General features: G+C 33.8%; 1 protein-coding gene across 1 annotated transcript; it reads left to right on the forward strand.

Annotated features, from left to right (window-relative positions):
• Nucleotides 1-10,823: 10,823 nt before the first annotated feature.
• LOC130941016 (putative callose synthase 8) lies at nt 10,824-25,884 on the forward strand. The gene is made up of 41 exons (XM_057869359.1): nt 10,824-11,162; nt 12,998-13,098; nt 13,375-13,496; nt 13,606-13,693; nt 13,864-13,962; nt 14,080-14,199; nt 14,349-14,441; nt 14,540-14,631; nt 14,779-14,905; nt 15,060-15,197; nt 15,281-15,357; nt 15,437-15,581; nt 16,122-16,262; nt 16,348-16,465; nt 16,752-17,080; nt 17,327-17,379; nt 17,483-17,543; nt 17,636-17,717; nt 17,795-17,844; nt 18,055-18,141; nt 18,227-18,358; nt 18,445-18,536; nt 18,623-18,707; nt 18,802-18,962; nt 19,126-19,249; nt 19,350-19,441; nt 19,527-19,698; nt 19,834-19,985; nt 20,115-20,221; nt 20,301-20,408; nt 20,491-20,559; nt 20,681-20,849; nt 20,937-21,048; nt 21,129-21,248; nt 21,353-21,468; nt 21,779-21,862; nt 22,150-22,262; nt 22,350-22,579; nt 22,857-23,705; nt 24,575-24,760; nt 25,334-25,884. Exons 1-41 carry the CDS (start codon nt 10,886-10,888, stop codon nt 25,568-25,570), a joined length of 5,910 nt encoding a protein of 1,969 aa, XP_057725342.1. The 5' UTR covers nt 10,824-10,885; the 3' UTR covers nt 25,571-25,884.
• The last annotated feature ends 2,017 nt before the right edge of the window (nt 25,885-27,901 follow it).

The raw sequence follows: 27,901 nt of genomic DNA on the forward strand, positions 1-27,901 counted from the left end.
CTCTTATTGATTCCTTTATTTTGCTAATTTAGTTTATGAGTTCATGTGTTACTTTCAATTTTCATTAATGCAATTTATGTTTCATGTTTCTTATTGTTCGATTGCTTTGTTATTGTTATTTCTTTGTTTTGGTTAGTCTTAGAATTTACTATGTCTTGTCAATTTTCTATGTTTTTTATTTTATGCCTCCCAAGTATTTGATAAAATGCTTGGGTGGATTTTAATTTAGATTTTTATGTTCTCGACTTGGATTGATAAATTAGAGACTATTGAGTTATCAAAATTCTTTTGTTGATTGGTGATTGAAAGTTTCTAGTTGGCTTAAGCCTCACTAAATCTAGTCTTTAATTAGGACTTGTGAACTCAGGTTGATTGTATGCACTTGACTTTCCTTCATTTGTTAGAGGATAACTAAGTGAAAGCAATTTACATTTACCATCACAATTGATTATGATAATAAGGATAGGACTTCTAATGCTCTTTCCTTGCTAAGAGCTTTCTTAGTCATTAGTTTATTTTCTTGCCATTTTACTGTCTTGTTCCTTATTACAAAACCCAAAAATATACTTTTCCACAGCCAATAATAAACTACACTTCTCTCCAATTCCTTTGAGAGACGACCCGAGGTTTAAATACTTCGGTTAATTTTATTGTGTTTGCTTAAGTGACAAACAATTTAAACATTGATTGATGTTGAATTGTCGGTTTAGAACTATACTTGCAACGCAATATTTTTGTAAAAATCTTTACCAATATTTTTCCTCCGTCAAGTTTTTGGCGTCGTTGCCGGGTAATTGAAAATGTGTGCCTTATTATTGGTTATTGTGGATATTGTGAATATGTTTGCCTTTTCGTTTCTTTGTTAGTTGATGCTAGTTTAAGAGTTTGTTTTTATAATTTCTTGTTAGTCTTTGTTTTTATTTTCTCTTATTACTATGAATTCTCACCCCTTTGGTTAAGAGTCATTCCATGATGCATACCAAGACAATGGATATGGTGGACCTCCTTGTGACTAACAACAACCACCACCATATGCCTATGAACCCCCTCTTCAACATAATTTTGAACCATCATACTCACAAGCCCTGTTTTACCAAACACCTTCATATGATCCTAATCCTTACCCACCACACCAACCACCATATGAGCCATACTTACCACCACCCACATTCCAACACAATTACTCCCAAGAACCACCACCTTAATATACACCATCTCCATATTCTTATCAAGATGAACCACCTTCCTATTATGAACCCTTCTTCCCAAGCAATGAACCCTCATATCCACTCCAATCTCCAATGGATGACACCTTTGGTGTTCTTCTTCAAGGGCAAAGAGAGATGCAAAGGACGACACTGGAATTCATGGCTACCTTGACCAAGGTAATAAATAATTTAGTAACCCTATGCTTCGACACTCAGAGTACCCCCATGGCCACTGATGAGCGGATAATTTATACATTTTTTGGAATTGTTTTTACATAGTTTTTAGTAGGTTTTAGTTACTTTTTAATATATTTTTATTAGTTTTTATGCAAAATTCATATTTCTAGATTTTACTATGAGTTTGTGTATTTTTCGGTGATTTCAGGTATTTTCTTGCTGAAATTGAGGGATCTGAGCAAAAATCTGATTCAGAGGCTGAGAAAGGATTGTAGATGCTGTTGGATTCTGACCTTTCTGCACTCGAAATGAATTTTCTGGAGCTACAGAAGCCCAATTGGCACGCTCTCAATTGCGTTGGAAAGTAGACATCTTGGGCTTTTCAGCAATGTATAATAGTCCATACTTTGCTCGAGATTGGATGGCCCAAACTGGCATCCAAACGCCCACCAGAGACCTTTTTCTAGCGTAAAACGCCAGAACGGGCACCAAAGTTAGAGTTAAACGCCCAAACTGGCACCCAAGTTGGCGTTTAACTCCAAGGATAGCCTATGCACATGAAAGCTTTAAAGCTCAGCCCAAGCACACACCAAGTGGACCCCGGAAGTGGATTTCTGCACTATCTACTCATTTTCGGTAAACCTAGTTTACTAGTTTAGTATAAATAGTGGTCTTCTTCCTCTATTTTCAAATTCTTATGCCATTTGGGAGGCTGGCCATTTGGCCATACCTAGACCTTTTGTTCTTATGTATTTTCAACGGTGGAGTTTCTACACCTCATAGATTAAGGTAAGGAGCTCTGCTGTTCTTCATGAATTAATGCAAGTACTATTGTTTTTCTTTCAATTCATGCCTACTTCTTCTCCAAGATATACTCTCGTATTTAATTCAGTTAAGTTAAGTTAGACTGAAGGGGTGATCCGTGACAATCACCCACTATCTTCAGTACTCGCTTAGCCAAGATCCGCGTGCCTGACAACCACAAGCGGTCTACATGATGTTCAATGTAGTCATTGGACGCCAGCTGGAGTATATTCTCTTGGGTCTCTGATCCATGTATTTGACTAGCATCTCCTGACAACAGAGCATTCAAATCAGTGATATCAGAACCTTCGTGGTATAGGCTAGAAACAATTGGCAGCATTCCTGAGATCCAGAAAGTCTAAACCTTGTCTGTGGTATTCTGAGTAGGATCTGGGAGGGGATGACTGTGACGAGCTTTAAAATCGCGACTGTTGGGCGTAGTGACAGTGCGCAAAAGGATCAATTGATCTTATTCTGACACAAGTGAGAACCAACAGATGATTAGCCCTGCGGTGAGAACCGTAACTGGACCATTTTCACTGAGATGACGGATGGTAGCCATTGACAACGGTGATCCACCAACTTACAGCTTGCCATGGAAGGGAGGATGCATAATTGGAGGAAGACAATAGGAAAGTAGAGATTTAGAAGCAATAAAGCATCTCCAAACGCTTATCTGAAATTCCCACCAATGAATTACATAAGTATCTTTATCTTATTTTATGTTTTATTTATCTGTTAATTATCAAAACCTCATAACCATTTGAATCCGCCTGACTGAGATTTACAAGATGACCATAGCTTGCTTCAAGCCGACAATCTCCGTGGGATCGACCCTTACTCACGTAAGGTATTAGTTGTCCTTGCAAATTTTTTAATAAAATAAATTTTTTTTTAAAATTCGATAGCGCACTAATACGATTACAGGCTTCTTAATAAATAGTTAAAGTTTTGGATAAGCAAGTTAGTGATACTCGATTTTCAATATGATCATAATGTATTAAAAATTAAGTCGTTACAATATATAAAAATTAACCAATAAATTTGCACATTTAAATTTTAAAACTACAAAAGCAAAATTTATGTTAACTTAGCTGGTTATTGAATATTTTTTATTTTTAATTTGGCTTTCTTTTTCAATGAACTATACACATATAATGTTATAATATTCACAAATTCCACTTTCTTTTTGTTCCTTCAATTTTTAATTGCTTACTTGGTTAAGTTGTGAAAGCTCTAAGTTTCACATCTTGTTTTCTTCCCCAAATATAAAAAGTTGTTTTGAATCATTGTTTTATTTTTTGGTGAATATTTTAGTCACCTAGGTTACATATCAAATCTTTGTAGTTTATTATTGCACTTTTTTTTATAATAAATTATATGAACTATCATACATTTCTTAATCTATAAGAAAGCAGACCTTACCTTATATGTATATAATTATATTTGTGCCTATATTGTATTTGTAGTTGCCGCTGTGGACTACCAATGAAGGACGTTTAAAGAAACTAACGAGACAAGGACCCGTGTTTACCACGCACAACCTTAATTCTGTACAAAGTCATTTCAATTTAGAGGTTATTCAAGTGATATGAAATTTCCGGTTTGCTTTTTATGATATTTTATTAATTTGTAAAGTAAATGTTTTTATAAAAATATTTTTATATGAAAATATTAAACATATTTAATTAAATATGTTAAATAATTTAATAATTTAAATGTTATTTTTAAATAAATATATTTTTTATGTGAGTATCCATCTATTTATGTGTAACGAATGATATGAATTCATCATAAATCAGTTAATTCATACCATTATCATATTAGCAACTTTTTTAAAATTTATTATCTCTATTTATACATATATACCATTATGATATTTTACACAAAGTAATGAGATACTAGAAAGTAAACAAATTGAACTTATGTGCTAACTAATATTAAACATGATAAAGTTCTTAGTGATGATGCATATATTTCGATACCTTTTTATATAGAACATTATTAGAAAGAAAAAAAAAAGGTAGCTACTAAAAGATTATATTAATTGCGACTATGATCCTCATGAGAGGAATAAAATCAAACATTATTGCAGACTTGGTGCGCCTAAGAAATCCCTCCCGATTCTATTTCCTTTATATTTGAACATTTCAAATTCTTTGAATATTCATCAGATTGATACCAACTGGACTTTGAGTGGGAGCGAGAGAATTAAATAATGAATGGAAGAACTATATGAGGAAAAAAAAAACAAAAACATATATTCCAATTAAAAAGAAATTATATAGCCCCAAAGATGACAATAATTCACCTGCATTGACTTATTAGCTGTTACAAAATGCATGGCACTATTCACCTATTCAAAAGTTCTAAGATTTCCGTCCCAAAAAAAAAATTGTGTATTTTCTAGCAATGCCAGCAAATGATGGCAAGCAATTGAGGATTTCAGCCAGCATTCTTCAACGAGTTAATCATCTCCGTTGCTACAATTTATTATGTCTAGAAATTATCAAAGCTCTGCGAGGGAAGCCAGTCTTTAAGAGAATTTTGAGACCATACTACTTTACTTGTAGAGCAGTAGAACAAACAGTGAGTGATCGTTTCTGTTGCTTCTTGACAGTAGGGACATGTTGGCGATATAGATGGATAGCGGCTGTGGATCTGAGCAAGGACCGGAAGACGGTCATATAGAGCTTTTCAAATAAAGATCTTAACTTTGCGGGGCAAATTCAGCTTCTATAGTTCAATCCATGGCTTCTTCTGCTACATATAATTAGGACAGAATTCAAGAGGCGAGTGGTGAAATAAGTAGCCAATTTTGTAACCTGAAGCAATATCATAGTGTTTGGAATTGTTCAAATCCCATTGCAATTTGTCACGACTCCCAAACTGCAAGAATGCTATCATAAACGTCTTAGGGAAATAATTCCCGAATAAGGCTCTGATTCCAAATCCTGTTTTTAGTAATTAAGTCTATCACTTGTGGAATAAGATTGGAAATAATCTGACTGTTTGGCATTCCTGATATTATTAGAGGATACGGAAGAGGTAGCCATGAATCCTCAAAAGTTCGGATATTCTCTCCAGTACCCACAACCCAGTTAAGACCTTTTTCAACTATCTTTCGGCCTTCAATATGCTCCTTTATCCCCAAGAAGGTAAGACTCTAGTTTCTGTAGTTATAGCTTTACCATGTCTAAAGTACCTTCCTCTCAGAATTTTGGATAATAGAGAAGTTGGCTGTGTTACTAATCGCCAAATTGTTTGTCTGAGTGTGCCAAATTCTAAATTCTAAAGTCTTTAAATCCAAGACATCCTTCTCTTCTTGGGCGAGTTATAGTGTCCCAGCTAATCCAAGCCATCCGTCTTTTAAAGCCTTTTTGCCACCACCAAAACTGAGAGAGTAGAGAGTGAATTTCCGAAATTAAACCATCAGGCAATCTAAAATAAGACAATGTATAGATAGGAATAGCTTCACCTACAACCTTAAGCAATAGTTGTCGACCTTCTGAAGATAAGAGACTGCGTTTCCATCCTTGGATTCTCTTTCTCACCTTCTCTTTGATCATACTGAACGAAGCCTTTTTAGATCTAGAGATCGTAAAAGGTAAGCCCAGATATTTGTCTTGAGCTCTAATGTGATTGATATTCAGAGAGTTAGCCAATTGTGTACGAGTAGTAGAAGAAGTGTTGTGGCTAAAAAATATAGCAGATTTATTAAGATTCACCCTCTGACCACTGATGCTTTCATAAGAAGTCAACAAATGTAGAATGTTTGAACACGTCTTAGGATTAGCCTTACAGAATAAGATGGAAACATCAGTAAAGAGGGGTGATTGACCTTGGAGCATTGCCTGTGAACTTGAATAAACAACACCATTCTATGTAGATAATTTGAACTTAGGTAAACACCTAAAACAACGCAGGGATCACTAGAACCATCATCTACCAAAACTAATGCTGCAATGAAAAATCTACCATGCTATAAAATCTAGACGGTGTAACTATCTCTCCATGCCATTACCAATCCCCAGATAAGCCATCCGGATCCACAATAAACCATTCTTTGAAACCACAAGATCTTAGTTTCACCTCAACTTGTCGAGATTGATTTTTTGTTTCACAGAGAAAACTAACTTTGGGGGAGTAAGATTTACAAATTTCTTTAAGATTGTGGATTGTCAAGGATCTCCCAAACTTTGATAATTCTACGAGAGTAGCTTCATATTCCTCTGAGTTTCACTTGAAGGCTGGCACCCTCTACCGTCATATCATCAGATACAATATCATGCATTGAGATAAATTTTCTTAGAGATATGATTGAGATCTTTACCTCCACTCCTTCATTTGAAACTTATCATTGACTTTCTGGCAAGTTGTTCTAGGCTTGGTTTTTTACACTCTTCTCTAGACTTAGTCATGGCACTATTATCTTGTTGGTCATTATTCAAGGGATATGATAACTCCAATAAAGCATTATAAGAAGAATTAATAGTAGTAGTGTTATCATTGTCACTTGGTTCATCCTCCTTTTCAGTTCTAGAACCCGAATTGATAGCATTGTTATCTCTGTTCTGGTTTTTCTAGTAGTCTTACATACGTAATTTTAAGAAGCTATCAAAAAGTCAGAAAGGTGGACATTTTTTCTTCGGTTGAACTAGAACAGAATCATCCAGTGGGTGATTAGAATTGAAGGGATCTCTCTTTTCAGTTAATCATCTTCCAATTTGATCTGCCTTAAGCCATTCACCAACTCTATCTTCCTTAACATTGTTTTGCTCATAATCATCAACAAAAGATTGATAGTTCTTAGCTTCATGCTCTAATTTCACACAATAGGTACATAACACACCTATTCATTCATAGCGAACTCCAAATTTCAATATTTTTTTGTTAGGATCAACCAATTTTAGGGTATCTTTCACCCTTTTATCACCGTTCATTTTCACTTTAACCTTAACTATGCGTAGATCATTGCCTCTGACTTCAAATAGATCAAATGTCTTCAATTTGTCCAAGTTTTTCACCTAATTTTCAGCCAACTTTGATTGTTTTGTATTGTTCAAGTAAGCCCTAAAATTGTGCCCATATAGGAATGGAAGAGATGTAGTTGTCTTCCTTATTCACTGTCTGCTTCCATCTACGGACGTGAAGAACAAAACCCTTGAAAAATCGGGAAGAACCTTTCTCAATTCGAGTTACATCATAGTCATTGTCAAAAAAAAGTTGAAACTGATTTATTCCATATTGCATAGAGAGCTCCTTCCAATTCATAGTATCAATTGAAAAGACTCGATCTGAGAAAATTCTTTTAGATAGGCTTTTTGTGCAAGCTCGGATTCCTTCAGTAACATCTTCCTCGACCAAGACGATCAAATCATCTTCGTTATCATTGTCATCTATATGGGAATTTTTATTCTTGGATTCACCTGACGCCTAGAAAATTTGAGAAGTAAAGAGAAAATTAAAAGTTGTATGAGAATTAAAAGAAGAAAAATAGAGAGTGATTGGAGAAAGGAAATTCAAAGACTAAGAGGAATTAAATAGTGGTGAAAAGGAAATTAAAAAGAAGGCCGGAAGAAGGAAAGTGAGGAAATTTCATGTTGCAGAGGACATTTGAAGAACAAAGTAAGATTTGAAGATTGTATGAGAATTAAAAGAAAAAAGACCGTGAATGATTGGAGAAAGGGAATGAGAAGACTAAGAGGAATTAGAAGATGGTGAAGGTCAAAGAAAGAAAGACCGAAGGAAGAAAATAAAGAGACCTATAATAGGCGTTGTTCTGAAATCCTATCAAAGCAGAATTTTAGAACCCTAAGGTAGTGTTTGGTGGAGAGACATAGATGGAAAGACTGAAACTGAGAGACAGAAACTAAGAGACAGAGATTAAAATAAATCTCAGTATTCCGTTTGGTGCAAAGTGGGAGACAGAAATTGAAAGAAGAATGAAATTCTATTTTAATTTGTACAAAAGGTAAAATTAGAATTAATTAATTGAAATGAAGGTATTTTAGGTATAAAATGTTATTAAAGTTTCAGTCTTCATCTCAAAATTTTAGTCCCCTGTATCCCTACTTTTTGGAAGTACTGAAATATTGAAATTTTGGGGACAGAAACAGAAATTTTATTACCAGTCTCTGAACCAACAAACATGATATTGAGTTTCAGTTTCTGTGTCAATACCTCAAAACAAACGCTACTTAAGGGATACTAATTTTATTTATCTAAAATTTTTTTTCTTAAATTAAAAAAATGGCTTTTTAAGTTTAATCAGAATACGAGAGGTGAATTTCAAAATCAAAATTATTAGGGATGATTTGCAAAATAGTAAAATTGTTAGGGCAATAGTCTTTTTAAAAAATTTAAAAAGTAAAATCTCTTCGTGCGATTTGTGTCTTTTTATTAATAAAGAATTAGCTAAAGTAAAATTGCTAAACGGTTTTTACGTTACACGGTACATTTGTAAAACAGTTAAAACACATTATTTTCTAACTAAACACTTGATCTGTCATAAACTTATCATAAAAAGAAAATAATTTACAATTCTGCTAGGGAACTAAGAGGGGGTTCAGCCAACTCCTGTCAACTTTTTAATGGGCTTGATTTTGAAACTCATCTTAATAAAAATAAGTTAATATACATGGATGTTTCTTCTGTTAAGTATTAAAATGTTTCTTTTTCATACCAAATGGATGTTTTTTTATATATTTTTTGAATTTTTTTGTATTACAAATGTGAATGTCTCTATTTTTCAAAGAATTTCATATTTTTTTTTAAATTTTATAGATATCTAATTATTTTTGCCAAAATATAACTAAATATTTCTTTTGTTAAGTATTATGATGTTTTTTTTCATATTAAATGAATGTTTTTTTTATATCTGAATGGTAGATTATTTCGGCTGCTTGAAACATTCACTCGTTATGGAGGAGTTAGCACCTTTATTATGAAGTCTTTCATATTCCAACCTATTTGCAATGGTGTATCTTCTAGCTAGTTTCAAGCAAACAATTCGACAATTGAAGCGTGTTCTTGTGAAGTATAAGGATCGAGAAGGTGATTTTGTTACAATAACCAATGTTGCTGATTTAAGGCTAGCTGAAAGTTTCGGTAATGTGCTGGGATCAATTCGACTTTATATTACAGAAGTGGATCCTTCACAGGAACCATCTTAAGATGATAAAACCATGGTGAGTGGGGTGCCAACTTATGTTAGCAAATCAGGTGAGGATATAGAGAATGTAGCTAGGCAAAGAGCCGAACCGGTAGCAAACCAGGTGATTACTGTGGAGGACTGGCTTGTCCAGTTTGCAAGGCTGTTCAAGAACCATGTTGGGTTTGACTCTGATGCATATCTAGATATTCACGAGGTTGGAATGAAGCTATATTCCGAAGCAATGGAGGATACTGCATCGGATGATGATGCTCACGAAACGATGAGAATTGACCGCGCCGACGCTGCAGTGGCAATCCCTTCACGTAGCGTTACTGCGTCACTTCCAGCCTGAGAAGTTACAGAATCTTGGGTGAGGGCAGAGGCGGGGTCTGTGTGTGTGGTTGTTGGAGGTGGGTAGGTTAATATGAGAGAGAATGTGTGTGTGGTTGTTGGAGGTGGGTAGGTTAATATGAGAGAGAAGAAGAAAGTTTTTATAGATTTTAATTAGATTTACTTAATCAATTTTAAATTTTTTAAATTTTGAATTTAAAAAATTTAAAATTAATTATTAATATAATTATAATTAATTAAGTTGTTTCATTTTTGGTTGATTAGAAGTTGTTCCATATACTTTTTTAATAATTTATTTACAGCGAAAATGTTACGCACAATTTTAAAACTGATTCAACATCTAAGAAATAAGAATCCACACAACGAAGATCCTAACCAAAGTTTGCTTCCGCTTACATGCATGATTAAGTGCTGAGAAAATTCTGGATCAAAATCCATCAAAACAATGCATAAAAGTTGAAAAGGGAAAACACAGTAACCAACAAAACAAAGGTATCAATAATTGGCTAATTGCATAACAAAAAAGCATTTAGTGAGTGGGGATTATTAACTAAAGAATGTTAAGAATATTGGACCTCCTTCCATCTTTCACATGCATTAAAAAAAAAATAAAACAACAAAAAAGGTCTCACATGTACGTAAACACCATCATGCACCAAAATAATAATATTAAAAATAGAGTTTAATTTTGATATATAGATTGAATAAAATATTTTACAATGGTCTAATCACTTTTGTTTTTTCTAACGACTATTCACGTAATCAATATAAAAATAATTATTTTTATTAAAATAAAACTACTTCATCAAATACATGTATAATTCTTTTTACACTAATAATATATTAAAATTAAATTCTTAAAAGTATACGAGATGAGATTATGCACTTTCACAACACACACTATCACTCACTTTAGCTTTCAGAGTCAGAGACGACACTCCCTTCTTTCTTTCTTTCTTTCTTTCCACAAACAAAAAAGAAAGCAAAACCAAATCAAAATCAAAGCCTCCAAAAAGCAAAAGCAAAAAGCACACACACTACCCACTCCAAAGTGCAAGAAAGCTTTGCTTACCTCACTAAGCAAACGCAACATCAAAAACAAAAGAATGAAGAAGATCCATGATATATACCCTGCAAACGTGTCACACTCTTTCTCTTTGAGGTTTCCGAGGTTTATGAGCTCAGAGCAATGGCAGAGATTGTGCCTGCTGATCCAATTGATGATCACATTGGCATTCGTAGTAATTACGAGCATGGAGAGACGTCATCATCAGCTGCATACACATCAACCACCACCGCAGAACCGTTCTTTCAACCACTGGCTATTACCAACGGAGGAAGTGGTGAGTATGTTCCGGGCCCCTTTGACAGCGAGAGGTTGCCGTCGGTTTTCGCCTCCGAGATTCAGAGGTTTCTTCGTGTTGCTAACATCATTGGAAAGGAAGAGCCTCGCGTTGCTTATCTTTGTGAGTCTTCTTTCTTTTCTTTTTTTTTTTTTAACTTTTCAGCTTGAGTTTATGAGAGCCAGAATAGTAAATTCACGTGACTTCTTGTTTTAATTTTTGCCATTCGTAACAGATTTGATGACTCAATAAATTTGCCTATCTTACTCATGTATAAATATTGAGTAGTGCTAGGGAGCCAATGGCTTAAGTGTACAATGTGTACAATGGGCTAAATTTTTGGTCCATGAATAAAATGAACATCATCATACTAGCTAGAATAACCATCCCATACCAAGGATAATAAACATCTCAATAAAAAATTAAACTGATTTTGGGGTTCACCAAGGATCGAACTCTTGACCTTTCAAATCTAGAACTCTAATACCATATTTGAAACCACTCATCCTAAAAGCGTAACCTGACAGGACAATGTAACACTAATGGTCATATCTCTAATACTTCTTAAACCTCCATTGTACACATTGTACGCTTAGGTCATTGGCTCCCTAGACTTTTTCATAAATATTAAATAAGTCTACTTAGCTTCTTTCGATACAATATTGTTACATGACCGTTCTTGTACGAGAAGCCATGCGCAATATGCGATGTGAACCATAACAGTAACTCAGTAAGCTATGTCAAAAATACTATACTATATATATACTAAAAGTTAGTTATTTTATATTTATGTATAAATATATATGTAACTCATTAATATGTATTTTAAATTTTTTTATATATATTTTATACTAATAATTAATTTTAATATACATCTAATATAATTGAAATCAGATACTTTTGTATTAAACTAAAAATATTTTTTGTTCTCAAATATTACACTTTAATTTTTTTCTTCTTGATGTCGATGAAGGATTACCAGACAAAAGGACATTATTGCAGATATGGTGTAAGGATTTTTTTTTTTTCTAGCTTAACCTCTTGGGTCATGAGTAATGCTAAATTATCTTAATTAACTTAATATTTATATCTTATAAAAAATTTAATATTTATAATTTAATATATATAACCTCTATAATTACATATTTATTATATCTAAAATTATTGGATTTATTTTGATAATAATTAAAAAAATACAAAATACAAAAACAAATGCATTAAAAAAGAACAGAAAAAGCACGTTATGACTCATTTTGGTTACGAAACTATGTTCCCCAAACATTTTCGCTGGTTCATATTATGAGAAACTTGACTAATTCAATTTGAATTGACTAAGGCTTCAAAGACTCTCTTTTTTGTTCCTTCGTTCATGAGCTTCGAACCTAAGACCTTTAGTTAAGTGAGCAAGATACTTATCAAAATTCCAATTTGGCCATATTATGGAAGCAATAATTAGAAATTCTTAAGAGCTAAGAAAAAAGTGCCTGCAGTCTATTATTTTTCACTCTTCAATTGCATAAAAAAAATGTGTGGTTAAAGTAGAGAATAAAGCGTAAGGCTATATAGCAGAGATTTTGAAGAGTTTATGGTACACAACAACACTCTTTTTTCATGTTTTTAAGTGGTTATAGTTTACAGTGAAAGGAGTAGTGTGCAAAATTGCATATTAAGTGCTTGAAATAAAGACAGGGCAAGTAAAATTACATGAGTTATATGCAAACTAGGGAAATAGGTTTTAGTAGGTTCCAATTTTAAGATGTTAGTAACTTTTAAGTTTCTAATCCTTCCCCTTACTCTCAATCTTTAGGTTTGGCTTTTTACTTGTTGAAACAAATTACTATGGTGTATATGGATTTATAGAACGAGTGATTAAAAATATTTAAATATGTCAGCAATTGGATTCTTTGCTAATTAATATCACATGCTTTTCACATTGTAGAAGTTATTTTGATTTTCAGGTCGCTTTCATGCTTTTGAAATTTCGCACAACTTGGACAAAAGCTCCAGTGGAAGAGGCGTTAGACAATTCAAAACTGCACTTCTTCAACGACTTGAGCAGGTGAAAACAAGAATCTGGAAGCTTTTGTTGTTCAATTATCTATTGTGATTTAAATTAAACAGGTGAAAGTGTGACTTAAATAAACATGAGAATCATATATTTAATTTCATTTTGAAAAAATCCTACTTTAGAAAAATAACTGTTTATTAGTCTGTTCAGTTTTGCATGTTCAGAAACAGCAACTGGATTAACACAGCAATTGTTGCTTAATACATTGGTTCGCTTTGGATTTGAATGCTGATAATCTGCTTTGTTATTGTGAATTGTGGCATGCAGGATGAGCATGTGACAATAAGAAAAAGGAAGGAAAAGAGTGACACTCGTGAGCTTAAGCGTGTTTACCATGCCTATAGGGATTATTTTATGAGACATGACAAAGCATTTGATCTGGAACAAAGGTATACTTTTATTTAGGCATGTTAATTCACCACCTTTTCATTTTCACATGAATTTAAAGAAACTTTAATGGCCTAACTAGACCAACTCTTGTATGTTCTATGTTAACAGTCACAGGGAAAAATTGATTAATGCACGAAACATTGCTTCTGTTCTTTTTGAGGTGTTAAAAACAGTTTCGAATGCAGCTGGTCCTCGGGTGATCCTTTTTATTCCTTCCTTTTCCATATATATATATATATATATATATATATATATATATATATTCAACTTCTATTTTTGTAACAACTTTTTCATAAAAATTAAAAATAAGAAAATTATCAATTTACCAAAGATTTCTTACAAATCTTCTGATTATGTCCAAAATAGGCATTTACCGATGGAAATGCAATCCCCAAGAAATCTGAATTCAATATTTTACCCCTTGATCAAGGAGGCATTCAACATGCAATTATGCAGCAGAGTGAGGTCTGATACAGCTATAAAGATTTCACAGTTTTTCCTGTTATTGATTTTGTGTCTCGAGTCATATAAGACTCAATTCAATTTTTACGATAGACTGAGTGTACTAATACATTGATACAGATTAAGGCTGCAATTGCAGTTATGCGCAATGTTCGAGGTTTACCCCCTGCACAAGATTTCAAGAAAAATGGAGGCTTTGTAGATTTGTTTGATTTTCTTCAGCATTGTTTTGGATTCCAGGTAAACTATCCTAGTTAAATTGGAATCAAACATTCAGTTTAGTTATTTTGTACAACTATAGACTAAAGTCTGGTAATATTTTATCGAAAACAAACTCTGGTAATATTAATTTTCTAGAAATGATGAAGTAATAATTTGTCTAACTTCAGGAAGGCAATGTAGCCAACCAAAGGGAGCATCTGATTCTTCTCCTAGCCAACATGCATACTCGGCAAACACACAACCAGACATCGGTTTTAAAGGTGCATTTGACATTGAATTTGAATATGCATCCTTTGCCTTTACTTAATCACATTTGAAAATGTAAAATATGTAATTTTTTTTTTTTTTGTTATGAAAGTTAGGAGAAGGAACTGTTGATGAATTGATGAAGAAGTTTTTCAAGAATTATACAAACTGGTGCAAATTTTTGGGAAGAAAAAACAATATCCTGTATGACTTATCCAACTCTCTTACATCAGTTTATTCAATATCTTTTTCATTTTTCTGATGCTGCTTTGTTTAATACATTGAAACTATAATGCACCTAGTTTTAACAATCTTTTTGTACTATGACATTGTGTTTAACTTGTATTGCAGGTTACCTTTCGTTAAACAAGAAGCACAGCAATATAAAATTCTATATATAGGGCTTTATCTTCTCATATGGGGAGAAGCAGCCAATCTGCGTTTCATGCCGGAGTGTCTCTGCTACATCTTTCACAATGTATATTGAACCTGATTAAATTCAGTTTCCTTTCTCCAAGTAAAAGAAGAAATATTAAACTTCTTGTGTTTTCCTGTTAGAACTTCTTCTAATTAAATCACAGCTCTCCTAAAGTTAGTAAATAATAGTTTTTTAATATTTTTTTTTTTTGAAGATGGCATATGAATTGCATGGGATTCTAACTGGTGCTATTAGCTTAACAACATGGGAAAAGGTCATGCCTGCTTATGGAGGAGAACCCGAGTCTTTCCTTAACAATGTTGTCACCCCCATATACAAAGTTATTAGTGAGGTACTATCTAATGTGATTTTTTTTCCCTCTTATTTTAAGGGTTTTCTTCTTCAAATATAACTAATTTTATTTTAAAACCAAAGGAAGTAGAGAAAAGCAAAGGCGGTACAGCAGAGCATTCGGTTTGGAGAAACTATGATGATTTGAATGAGTACTTCTGGTAAGCTATTTTCCATTTGTTTTCATGTGGCTTTCTTTTCATGTTTACATGTTCTCATTGCACTGTTCTATATATGCAGGTCTCCTGATTGTTTTGGAATTGGTTGGCCAATGCGTCTGGACCATGATTTTTTCGTCGTTGGACCGGAAAGTAAATCCACTGCCAACAATGCTATTGTTCTATCACCTGATAAATCGAAAGAAAAGAAAGATGAGGAAGCAGAGGTACTACTGAATTTATTACTTTATTTTGTGAGCTTTGTACTAAGAAATTGTATTTGTGATGTAAGAAACATATTAATAAAGCTAAATAAATTTCAAATTAAGTTTTTACTTATTTTATTCATCAATTTAACTCAGCCTGCTTATTAGATGACATCTCAAGATGATTTTCCTCTTCTGTGTTTATGATGAAGTTAAATTTGCTTCATAAACTGTTTTGCATGATAGTATCTAGAGGAAACTAACTGCTAGGTTTAGTCTTGAACCTTTGTGGTAGAAATCTATAAATCTCCTCTTGATGAAAGCCATGGTTGTTTTTGACATGTGTATAGAGGTTATTTCTCTATGGAAACATGCATGGATTCTCTATGGTTATTGATTGATTTAATATGTAAGTGTCACATTTGGCATATTCGTGAATGAAAGTGTTATTTTTAATTTGTATTATGTGTTTCAGTTGTCAGTAGGAAATGATGGATTAGTTCTACTACCTGCAAATGATTACCATCTTGTTGCCCATTTTTTTTTCTTTTGCTTGTTCAGGATGCAACAGAGGAACCCCCAGCAGAGGAAATCCATGAACCGCAATGGCCAGGAAAGACGAATTTTGTAGAAATTCGTTCATTTTGGCAAATTTTTAGAAGCTTTGATAGAATGTGGAGTTTCTTAATTCTATCCCTTCAGGTTTGCTCCAGTATAATTTCGATGATTTAAAAATATCTGCTTCTTGTAATGGATAGTCTAAAATTCAGTTATGTACTGGTTGCAGACCATCATAATCATTGCTTGCCATGACTTGGGATCCCCCCTTCAGTTATTTGATGCCATAGTATTTGAAGACATAATCAGCATCTTTATTACTTCTGCATTTCTTAAACTTATTCAAGGTATGTTGCTAATTGATGTCATTAATGTTAGTTTAATTGGATGTACCAAAAGAAGTTAATTTAGTTGGCTAATAACCAATGTTAGAGTTTCTCAAATTGGATTGCCTCTGGTATCCTGACACGTGGTTTTGACCAAAAATAACCAATGTTACAGTGACTTAATTTTAAGTTGACAAATTTTCAAGGAATATAGCTACGAGCTGATTTAGCTAGACATTATGACAGTATGCCCCTTCCCCATCTTCTCTCATATAGTCATAATAGAATAATTTTTCCTTTTCAACAGCAATTTTAGACATCACCTTTACATGGAAAGCCAGATATACAATGGAATATTCTCAAAAAGTGAAACTCTTGATGAAGCTGATCTTTGCTCTTATATGGACTATTGTTCTTCCTGTTTGCTATGCTAATTCAAGAAGAAAATATACTTGTTATTCTACTAAGTATGGAAGCTTGGTTGAGGAATGGTGCTTTACATCCTATATGGTTGCGGCAGCCATATACTTAACAAGTAATGCAGTTAATGTTGTGTTATATCTCGTCCCTGCCTTCTCCAAGTATATGGAGGTCTCTAATCACAAGATATGCAAAGTTTTATCTTGGTGGACTCAGGTATCAAGATTAGACTATTGCTTTAACTTGTTCATTACTTGAACATGTGCTATTATTGTTCTATGCCAATTCCAAGGCATAATCTTAGTGATATAACTATGCTTTCTGTTTTATCCTGTGGGATTGGATCTGTTTGATGTTTTTCATTTTCCATAAATGTTTGATACATTGATTTATATTTGCATGTAATATTCATTGATGGTTTTAAATGTTTGAATCTGAGTGTCACATTTATTTATCATACAGCCTAGAGTCTACGTCGGGCGGGGGATGCAAGAAGACCAAGTTTCGGTTCTGAAGTATATCCTACATCCTTGATAGCTTCTTATTGATTCCAATTAATTAATCTTTTAATTACATCCATCACAATCTTTATAAATATTATGATTTCTTCGCATGTAGGTACACATTGTTTTGGATACTGGTGCTATGTAGCAAATTTATATTCAGCTACAGTTTTGAGGTAAACAATACAAAACGTTTATCATTATGTTGATTGGGTTTCATTAATTAGACAACTTACTTCAATAACCAATGTAATATTAATATGTGCAGATAAAGCCACTCATAGCACCAACTAGACAAATTATGAAAATTGGTGTTAGAAAGTATGACTGGCATGAACTTTTTCCAAGAGGTACAAAATTTCTTTGTCACATCTTAAAGGATTGCAATTTGCAGATAAGTTACTAACAATATTTTCTTGTGCCGCAGTCAAAAGTAATGCCGGTGCAATTGTTGCCGTCTGGACCCCTGTAGTAATTGTGAGTCTAATTGGAACAGAACTCTTATGTGATTAGGTGTAATTATATTTTATCTCAACACTCAGGTTCTATAAAACTGAAAATATAAATTCTTTACTAAATGAAGTATGAATATTTGTTTGCAAATTGGCATATCTTTCTCCGTGTGTTCTTTAATTGAAAAAAAGAAAGATACCGATATATGTTCATTCTATTCTATGTTTACTACAGGTATATTTTATGGACATTCAAATTTGGTATTCTGTATTCTGTACAATATTTGGTGGACTTTATGGCATTCTAAATCACCTTGGTGAAGTAAGAAGCTATATTTTCTATTTGTTTCCTTCTTTCTTTTCCAACAGAAATGAAATGATTATCTTACCTCTCTTACTGAAAATAGATAAGGACACTGGGAATGCTGAGAAGTAGATTTGATTCCTTGCCTTCTGCATTTAATGTCTGTCTGATTCCACCATCCTCCAAACGCGGTAAAAAGAAAAGAAAAGGCTTCCTCAGCAACATATTTCAAAAGGTGATTTAAATTAGTAATAATGAGATAATACTTTTCTAATAAATATATATGTGTCCTCATGTGCTGATCGCTAATTGGTGTCACAGATGCCTGATGAAAAAGGTGCCATTGCCAAATTTGTCGTAGTATGGAATCAAATAATAAATCATCTTCGGCTTGAAGACTTGATCAGTAACAGGTGAAGTCAATGCTGTAACCTTCATGGATGGAAATCTTTATCTTTTTTCTGTTCTCTCCAACACCTGACCTTAATTATTTCAACAGAGAGATGGATTTGATGTTAATGCCAATGTCTTCAGAATTATTTTCACGTAAGGTTCGCTGGCCTGTTTTCCTGTTAGCAAATAAGGTAATGCTCCTAACTTAAATGTTATGATACTGATGCAGCAAATATCACCTTTACATCATTTTTCACTGAAAATTTTTCTTGCAACATATACTAGTTTTCTACAGCTTTGACCATTGCTAAAGATTTTGAGGGAAAGGACGAGATTCTTGCTAAAAAAATTACAAAAGACAAGTACATGTTTTATGCTGTACGAGAGTGCTACGAGTCGTTGAAGTATGTTCTTGAGATTCTTGTTGTGGGAAATCTGGAGAAAAGGTAAAATATGGACTATCTTTCTGAGACAAGCTCCCAACTTCAGGCACTGTTATATGCAATCTTATCTTAGCACATAGTGGATTTCCTTGTTTTTCTCTACTTCTAAGTTCTAACAAAAAAAATGATATGATTGTTGATGCAGTTGTTATTTATGTTTATTTAGGATTATATGTGATATACTTGGTGAAATTGAAAAAAGTATCCAAGAATCATGTCTTCTCAAGAAATTCAACTTGAAAGTTCTACCAGCTCTGCAAGCTAAGGTCATTGAGCTAGCGGAACTTCTGGTAATTGATTTCTTGACCTAATCTCACCAAGAAATTTATGTTAATGAATGCACATGATCAATAACTAAGTTCTAATAACTTCTGTATGGAATTTGATAAGATGGACGGAGATAAAGACCATCAGTACAAAGTTGTCAAAGCTTTACAAGATATGTTTGAACTGATAACAAATGATATGATGGTTGACTCAAGGTAATTTTGCTTAAGAATTTGTTAATCTTTACAACATTGTTGTGCCTGTGATTTAGTTTCTAATTTACTTTCTAAATTTGTTCAGAATATTGGATATGATACACATTCCACAAATAAATGAGGGCGAGTATGTGTATCTAACCAGAGATATTGACCAACTATTTGAGGGAGTGAATAGTGATATTGAAACACTATTATTTGCCAATGAGAATTCTATCCATTTTCCCTTGCCAGAAAATGACCCTGTGATCGAAAAGGTGATATTTTATTACCTATATCATCAAGGATAGTTACAATGTTCATAAATGAGTGCAGCCACCTACTGAAATAGCATCTTATTATATGTGGACTCTGCTCTTGTTACACTGATAGAACCCTGATGTTCATGGCAGATCAAGCGCTTTCATTTGTTACTTACGGTGAAGGATACAGCAATGGACATGCCTGCTAACATAGATGCTCGTAGGCGCATATCATTCTTTGCTACTTCTTTATTTACAGATATGCCTGATGCTCCAAAAGTGCGAAATACGCTACCATTCAGGTAAGTTAATATAACACTTGAATTCAGTGTTCCATTTGTTTTAAGATAATTCACCTTTAAGTTGAAGTAACCAACGATGTAGTTCATCACAAAGCTATGTCTGATATATGTCACGGTTGGTAATGGTAGTGTTATTACTCCATATTATGTTGAGGACGTCAACTTTTCCCTAAAGGAGCTTGGTTCAGATAAAGAGGAGGACTCCATCATCTTTTACTTGCAAAAAATATTTCCAGGTAGCTATATGAATAAGAATAAGCATCTTAGACATTCTCTCTGAACTCATCTCATACTTTGCCACACCAATTTCAATAGATGAGTGGAAAAACTTTATGCAACGTATGGATTGTGAAAATCAGAAGAATTTCGAAGATGATCTTAGACAGTGGGCTTCATTCAGGGGCCAGACACTATGCAGAACAGGTTCAGTTTTTTATTCTAAAAAATGCATGTCAATACAAAATTTTAAGGCATTCTATGTTCATTTCAATCTTGTTTACTACAGTTAGAGGGATGATGTACTACAGAGAAGCCTTAAAGCTACAAGCATTTCTTGACATGGCTGAAGATGAAGGTTTGTAATTAAGTATAAGTAGCATTCATTATCTATTGGTACTTGGCTATGGTGCAATAAAAAGTAGCAAATAATGTTCAAGAAAACGAATTTCATCATGCAACTGATTTCGTGAATGCAGATATTCTGGAGGGTTATGAGACTGCTGAAAAAAGTAACCGTGCACTATTTGCTCATCTTGAAGCACTTGCAGACATGAAATACACGTATGTTGTTTCCTGTCAGTCATTTGCATCACAAAAGGCTAAAAATGATCCACATTATAGAGACATAATCGACTTGATGATACGGTAAGGCTTTACTAGGAAATAGAAAATTTTCTTATACCTTGAAATGGAATAAGTATAAAATAACTTTTGCAAGTGTGTTACCTGTAGATATCCGTCTCTCCGTGTCGCGTATGTTGAGGAAAAGGAGGAAATAATACAACGGAAACCTTACAAAGTGTACTCATCAAAACTGGTTAAAGTGGTCAATGGTTTTGAACAGGTATTTCTATTGCAACATGAGAAGACTTGTCCAAATGAATATATTAATTTCTTCAAGAGGCTCTTGCTTTTCTTTTGTAGACAATATATCAGATAAAGCTTCCAGGTCCACCAGATATTGGGGAAGGAAAGCCTGAAAATCAGAATAGTTCAATAGTATTTACTCGTGGCGAAGCCCTCCAGACAATTGATATGAACCAAGTAGGCTTATTTTTCTTTTTTTTTTTTTTCCTGTTAGTAAATTAAATTCTTATATTCACGTTTATTCACCTCTATTATGTTCTTACGAGTATCTAATTTTACAGGATAATTACTTGGAAGAAGCTCTAAAAATGAGAAACCTTCTCCAAGAATTTCTTAAGTGCCAAGGGCGGCGTCCTCCTACCATACTTGGTTTAAGGGAACATATTTTCACAGGAAGGTTAGCCCTAAATTAAAATGACTTGATTGTGATGACAAACTGGAAACCAGCAAGATTATTTCTTCAATACATGAATATGGATTTAAGCTGTTCAAGAAAGTATCACATACCATATGTTGATTCCTATCATGGAAGATGTAAATGAAATATGTCAAGATGATAAAAAACATTTCCTCAAGACAATACTGCCTCCGTTTCTTCGATTGTTTCGCGGTTCTATTTTTAAATTCACATTAACTATTTCTTTTCTTGCTTGTCCCCATTACTCACTGTTTTCTTTCCTCACTTTCAATGACTTTTACAACTTCAGTGTGTCTTCTCTGGCATGGTTCATGTCATATCAAGAAACCAGCTTTGTCACTATTGGTCAAAGGCTTCTTGCCAATCCTCTCAGGTAACCATGCAAAACTTCACTATGGACATGTTCGGAAATAATAAATACTTTCTTTTTTAACCATTTACTGGTAAAGAAAGCAAATGTGAATTGAGTTTTCCAAGTTTATTTGCAAAGCCTAATGTAATGCTAAAGTGGCATTTTTCATATGCTTGACTTTTACATATTGTATAAACAAGCAGTGACATTTTTCATTCAAGCATATTATCTTCATTACCTATTCCTCTAGTGCTATCTTTCCAAACTCCAACAAATGCTTACCATTTTTTATGTATGCTTCCATTCAGGGTGCGGTTTCACTATGGACATCCAGATGTATTTGACAGGGTCTTTCACATCACCAGAGGAGGTGTAAGCAAAGCATCCAAAACAATTAACTTGAGTGAGGATGTTTTTGCTGGTAGGAATTGATGACTTTGACATCAAACTCTGACCATATATTCTTTATGATACAAGAGAAAAAGTGCTCATGTTTTTATTCATGCAGGATTTAATTCTATTCTAAGAAGAGGGTGTATTTCCTACCATGAATACTTGCAAGTTGGCAAAGGTCGTGATGTAGGCCTAAACCAGATCTCAAAATTTGAAGCCAAGGTGGCAAATGGAAATAGTGAGCAAACTATAAGCCGCGACATATTTCGCCTTGGCCGTCAATTCGATTTCTTCCGAATGCTATCTTTTTATTTCACCACCATTGGATTTTACTTCAGCAGCTTGGTAATATAATTGGACCATCACAGTGTTCTCTTTTTCTCTCTTTTAGTTGCAGCATTCTGTTATTTAATGGACATATACAGTTGATCAATTTGTCAAAGCATATTAGAAAATTTGTATCTATTATCAAATAGGGCTTAAAAGCAAAAACTTTTTACAATAGTCAACCCAATGCAAAAGCTTATGATCATAATAGCTTTCCTTGAATGATATATGTGTACATACATTACTGGTACTATCAGATTTGACTGATACAACTCCTAATTGGACTGCTTCACAGATATCTGTGATAGGAATATATGTATTTCTCTACGGGCAGCTATACCTGGTGCTTAGTGGGTTGGAAAGAGCACTTATAATTGAGGCCAGAATCAAGAATGTACAGTCCTTGGAAACAGCTCTTGCCTCACAATCATTCATACAGCTTGGCCTTCTCACAGGCTTGCCGATGGTGATGGAAATTGGCCTCGAGAAAGGATTCCTTACAGCCCTCAAAGATTTTGTCCTCATGCAACTGCAACTGGCTGCTGTTTTCTTCACATTCTCCCTTGGAACAAAAACACATTACTATGGCCGGACGATCCTGCACGGTGGCGCAAAGTATAGGCCGACCGGACGCAAAGTTGTTGTCTTCCATGCAAGCTTCACCGAGAATTATAGACTGTATTCAAGAAGCCACTTTGTGAAGGGGTTTGAACTGATGCTGCTGTTGATTGTTTATAACATGTTCAGGAGATCATATCAGAGCAACGTGGCATACGTGCTGATAACATACGCCATTTGGTTCATGTCGCTAACCTGGTTGTGTGCACCTTTTCTTTTCAATCCTGCTGGATTCAGTTGGACCAAGACAGTAGATGATTGGAAAGAGTGGAACAAATGGATCAGGCAACAGGGTGGTATAGGAATTCAGCAGGATAAGAGCTGGCATTCTTGGTGGGATGATGAGCAAGCGCATCTTCGTCGATCTGGTCTCTTTTCAAGATTGGCCGAGATATTGCTTTCGCTTCGATTCTTCATCTATCAGTACGGTCTGGTCTATCACCTGGACATCTCCCAGCACAGCAAGAACTTTCTTGTTTATGTCCTTTCTTGGATTGTGATTGTTGCGGTTTTCCTCTTGGTGAAGGTAATTTCTTTCTTACTAAGCACTAGACTTTGTTGAGTTGTTGTGTCGTGTCGGATACATTTAGCACGAATTTAAATTCTCTAACTTTTGAATTTTCACTCCAGAAAATAAAGTGTGATTTCTCACATTTAAATAATTTCTCTCTCATATTTTTGTCTTGGTCTCACCTATGAAATAAATGGTGAAATATCACACTTTATCCTTTAAAATGAAATTCAAAATTTAGAGGATCCAAATCTATTTAACACTGGTCCAGCACACTATTGTTCAAGACTTCAAGGGTTCTAATAAAAATATAGAGTTTTTGGACACACTAATACCATGTGGTGCTCAACTTTATTCTTAGCCAATATTCTTAAAATGAGTTTTAAAATAATATATATTTTTATTTATTAATACCAAAAATTATTTTAAATGTTTTATATAATTAAAAAGGCCTTAAAAAATTAGTTTGTATTTTAATATCAATAAAATATTAAAATATTATTACAATTTATCGAAAACATAGTTTAAATTTTATATATATATCATGTTTCCATATCTCAAAAAACTTGAAATTAGTGTTTTCATGCTTCGTAGCTTTCATAGAATTTATTCAACAATAGTATAGAACCAGATTTGGAAAAGATAGTAGAGTCTTAATTTCTTATATCAGGTGGTTTAATTAGTCTATGGAGGTGCAAGCACCGGTAACCAGAATAAATTAAATCACTAAAAAGATTTAGATTTAATTTTGATGGTTTGTGAACTATGTAGTAGCTATTCAAGCTTATAAGCGAAATATTATTTCTTCTAACTTCTATATAGTAGTGGCTAGTGTGCCATTGCATGTTATTAACTCCATAATTTGATTTTAAACATCCATGCAGGCCGTGAATATGGGAAGGCAACTATTTAGTGCTAATTATCAGCTTGGATTCAGATTTTTCAAGGCATTCCTGTTTGTGGCAGTTATTGCCATCATCATCATTCTTTCGGTTATATGTGAACTTTCATTGATGGACATTTTTGTATGCTGTCTGGCATTCATGCCAACTGCATGGGGCTTGATACAGGTAACTTTTTGTTTGAGCAACATTTTGATGGTTTGCACTTGGACACATTTTCTTCCATAGATTAAAAACTTTGAAAACTTGACAAAATAGACGTTTTCTTCCATAATAAAAGCTGGTAAAAGCCCTTTTCCCCATAATTTAAGCTGTTTTTGTTTTGATGAGAGGGGAAGAAAGAAGAAAGAAGCTTAAACTAAAACTTGGACATTCATTTCATTAAAGCTTTTTGTAACTTCAAATTTCATATATTATTTAGTGATTTACCATATAAAAATCAGTTTTATTATTTCTACAATCTAAACTAACAATTCTTCTGAGAACTTATTACCTCATGTAAGCCATGCCATTAGTAGTTGGAAGAGTTGTTTGGGAGAGTTGTAAAAGTAGCATTAGTACATAAAAACTTGGAAGATCTCAAAAAAATAAAATAAAATAAATTTAAAATCACTTTTCATGATTAACTATAAAAAAGAGCAATTATACATATAAGTACTTACTATTAAAATAAGTTCAATTTTTTCGGCTTTTCCAAATACACCATTAATCTAAGTGATATGACACTTCTTTCTATTACAGATTGCACAAGCTGTGAGGCCAAAGATAGAGCACACTGGGGTGTGGCATTTCACCCGTGCACTTGCTAGAGAATTTGATTATGGAATGGGGATTGTTCTATTTGGACCTATTGCCATTCTTGCTTGGCTACCAATCATCAAAGCCTTCCATGCTCGTATCCTCTTCAATGAGGCATTCAAAAGGCACTTGCAAATACAACCAATTCTTGCTGTGAAAAAGAAGAAGCATAGACCTTGATCCTCATTCTTGATTCTTTGTACTTGATTTTTGTACAGACAAGTCATATCATAAGATTCTATAGGATAAATATAGGAATTAGATATCGGTTATTATAGTATGTACAGCTGCATATTCATGTGATTCAATTAGACAAATCAAATTCATAAATGTAGAAAGAGTTGTTTGATTCTCATCTTGTAATAGACTGGACAGGTTTCATGTAGGTAGAGTTAGAATACAGAATTAAGAATTTTATTGACAAGTATACAATGGGATATGAATGTACGAAGCCGCATTGAGTAGGCCTCTAACTGACTCCATTGTTATTTCTAATAACATCAAAAAAATAATCTATTACCTCTTTTATGAAATTATTTTACCATAGAGAATTTATTTATTGAAAATAATTTAATATTCGTGCTAGTCACAATTACTAAAATTACCATGCTCAAGAATTTTTAATTAAAAAATATTAGTAGAGTATTATAACTGAAAATTATGTCCTTTATTTATAATATATTTCTTACGGTAAAAATCTTATGACATAAAAGTAAAATTCTAAAAATTGGTTCAAATTGTTCGGTCGAATCGGTTGAACTGAAACCGACAAAATTTACAGTTTAATTAAAAATTGTTATGACAATAATGGATGTCTATTAATATGGGCGGCGGAGCTTTTCAAAATTTAACTTCTCAATACAAATTGAAAATTAATGAAGCTTGAATATTTGAATTTTTGCATGTATAAACAGAGGACGAATCCTCATGCACAACAATAACAATAACAAATACGATGAAAATTTAGATACAGTCGACTTCACGTGAAGTTGATAACTGAGAGTGGTTAGATAATTTGACTTATTTGACTAAATTTTCATCTAACGGTCCTCAACTATCAACTTCACGTGAAGTCGACTACACACAAGTTTTCACCAACAAATATTCTCCTCTCTTTCCCTACGATTTAAAACTCTCTCCCTTTCTTTTTTTTTCCGTAGCCTTTTAAGTAGCAATATACTAGTGTATATATATAAATTACTTCTATTATAGTTAAATAATTATATTAGTAAATATTAATACTATAGTCTTCTATTTATACTTATTTATTTTATATTTATTATATCTTTTTTAATTATCTATTTCATAACAGAAATTATAACCACCAAATTTAAAAATTATTATTGAAGCGTTGAACCTGACAAAAACCGGTCAGTCAAATCGAACCGAACTCGTTCGGTTTTCAAAAATTTCTCCAAGCCGCGCCGTTTTATTTCAAACTTCAAAGAAACTCTTAACAAAACTGCAGCACCTTCACGACCTCACTGACGTCACTCCTCCTTCCAGCCCCCTTCCTGAATCAAAAAGCAACCCTAGCCTCCAAACTCCAAAGACTCGAACGGCATTACGGCAACCCTAGCCTCCACTCACTCACTTACCCTCTCTGAACCCGTTAACCCTAAAGGCCACCCCAGTCCCGCGATTCATCAACTCATCATCAACACTCATCAGAGAGCCACCAAGCAGCAGGCAGCAGCTCCTACCATCGCCGAACTCCTCTCCTCGGCCAGAGCTCGCCGTCGCCGCCGGAAATGTGACTGATAGAGGGTGCCGTCGCCGAACACTCACCCTCTTCTCCTCGCGGTGGAATCTCTGCTTGGCTGTCGTCTCCTCGCCGTAACGAGCTCTGTTCCCGGCATCTCTCTCTTCAAGCTCTCTCTCTATGTCGACGAGGTCACTGTCAGCGCCGTGTCCCTCCGAGCTCACTCTGTCACCGCCGTTCCTCTCTCGGCGTCTCACCGGTAGGCCACTTCTTCAGTTTCATCTTTACTTTCTAGTTAATTTTTAAGATTCTGAGCCGAGTTTGTGTTCTAAAATTGGATTCTGAACTTATTGTTGTGATTCTGAAGTTATTGTTGGCATGAAGTTTTTTAGTTGTTGCAGTTGGTTCTGTTGCCGAATTTGTGTTGCTGCTTCATTGTAATTACTAATTTGCAATCATATAATTTCTGTTGTTACTGATTCTAGATCTGAAATTGTGGTTGATGATTGCTGAATTGTTGCTTGATTCTGGCAAGATTGAAAGCATATCTGGTTGTTAGCGATGATTGAACCATCGTAGAGCTTTTCCTTCCATAACTTGAATCATTGAATGATTAGCTATGCTCCAGTGCTGTTCTGTACTCTATATTCTGTATTTTTGCTGTTGATTGAATCATTGAATGATTAGTTCACTGCTGGGTTTTTTTTGGTTAATTTTTGGAAAAAGATTGTTAATCATTGTTAAAATTGTGCTGAAATTTTGTTAAAATTGTGATCAGCTGAAAATCTTGTTAATCTTTATTAAAATTA

The sequence above is a fragment of the Arachis stenosperma genome, chromosome 7 (genome assembly GCF_014773155.1).
Source record: "Arachis stenosperma cultivar V10309 chromosome 7, arast.V10309.gnm1.PFL2, whole genome shotgun sequence".
NCBI classification, from domain to species: Eukaryota; Viridiplantae; Streptophyta; class Magnoliopsida; order Fabales; family Fabaceae; genus Arachis; species Arachis stenosperma.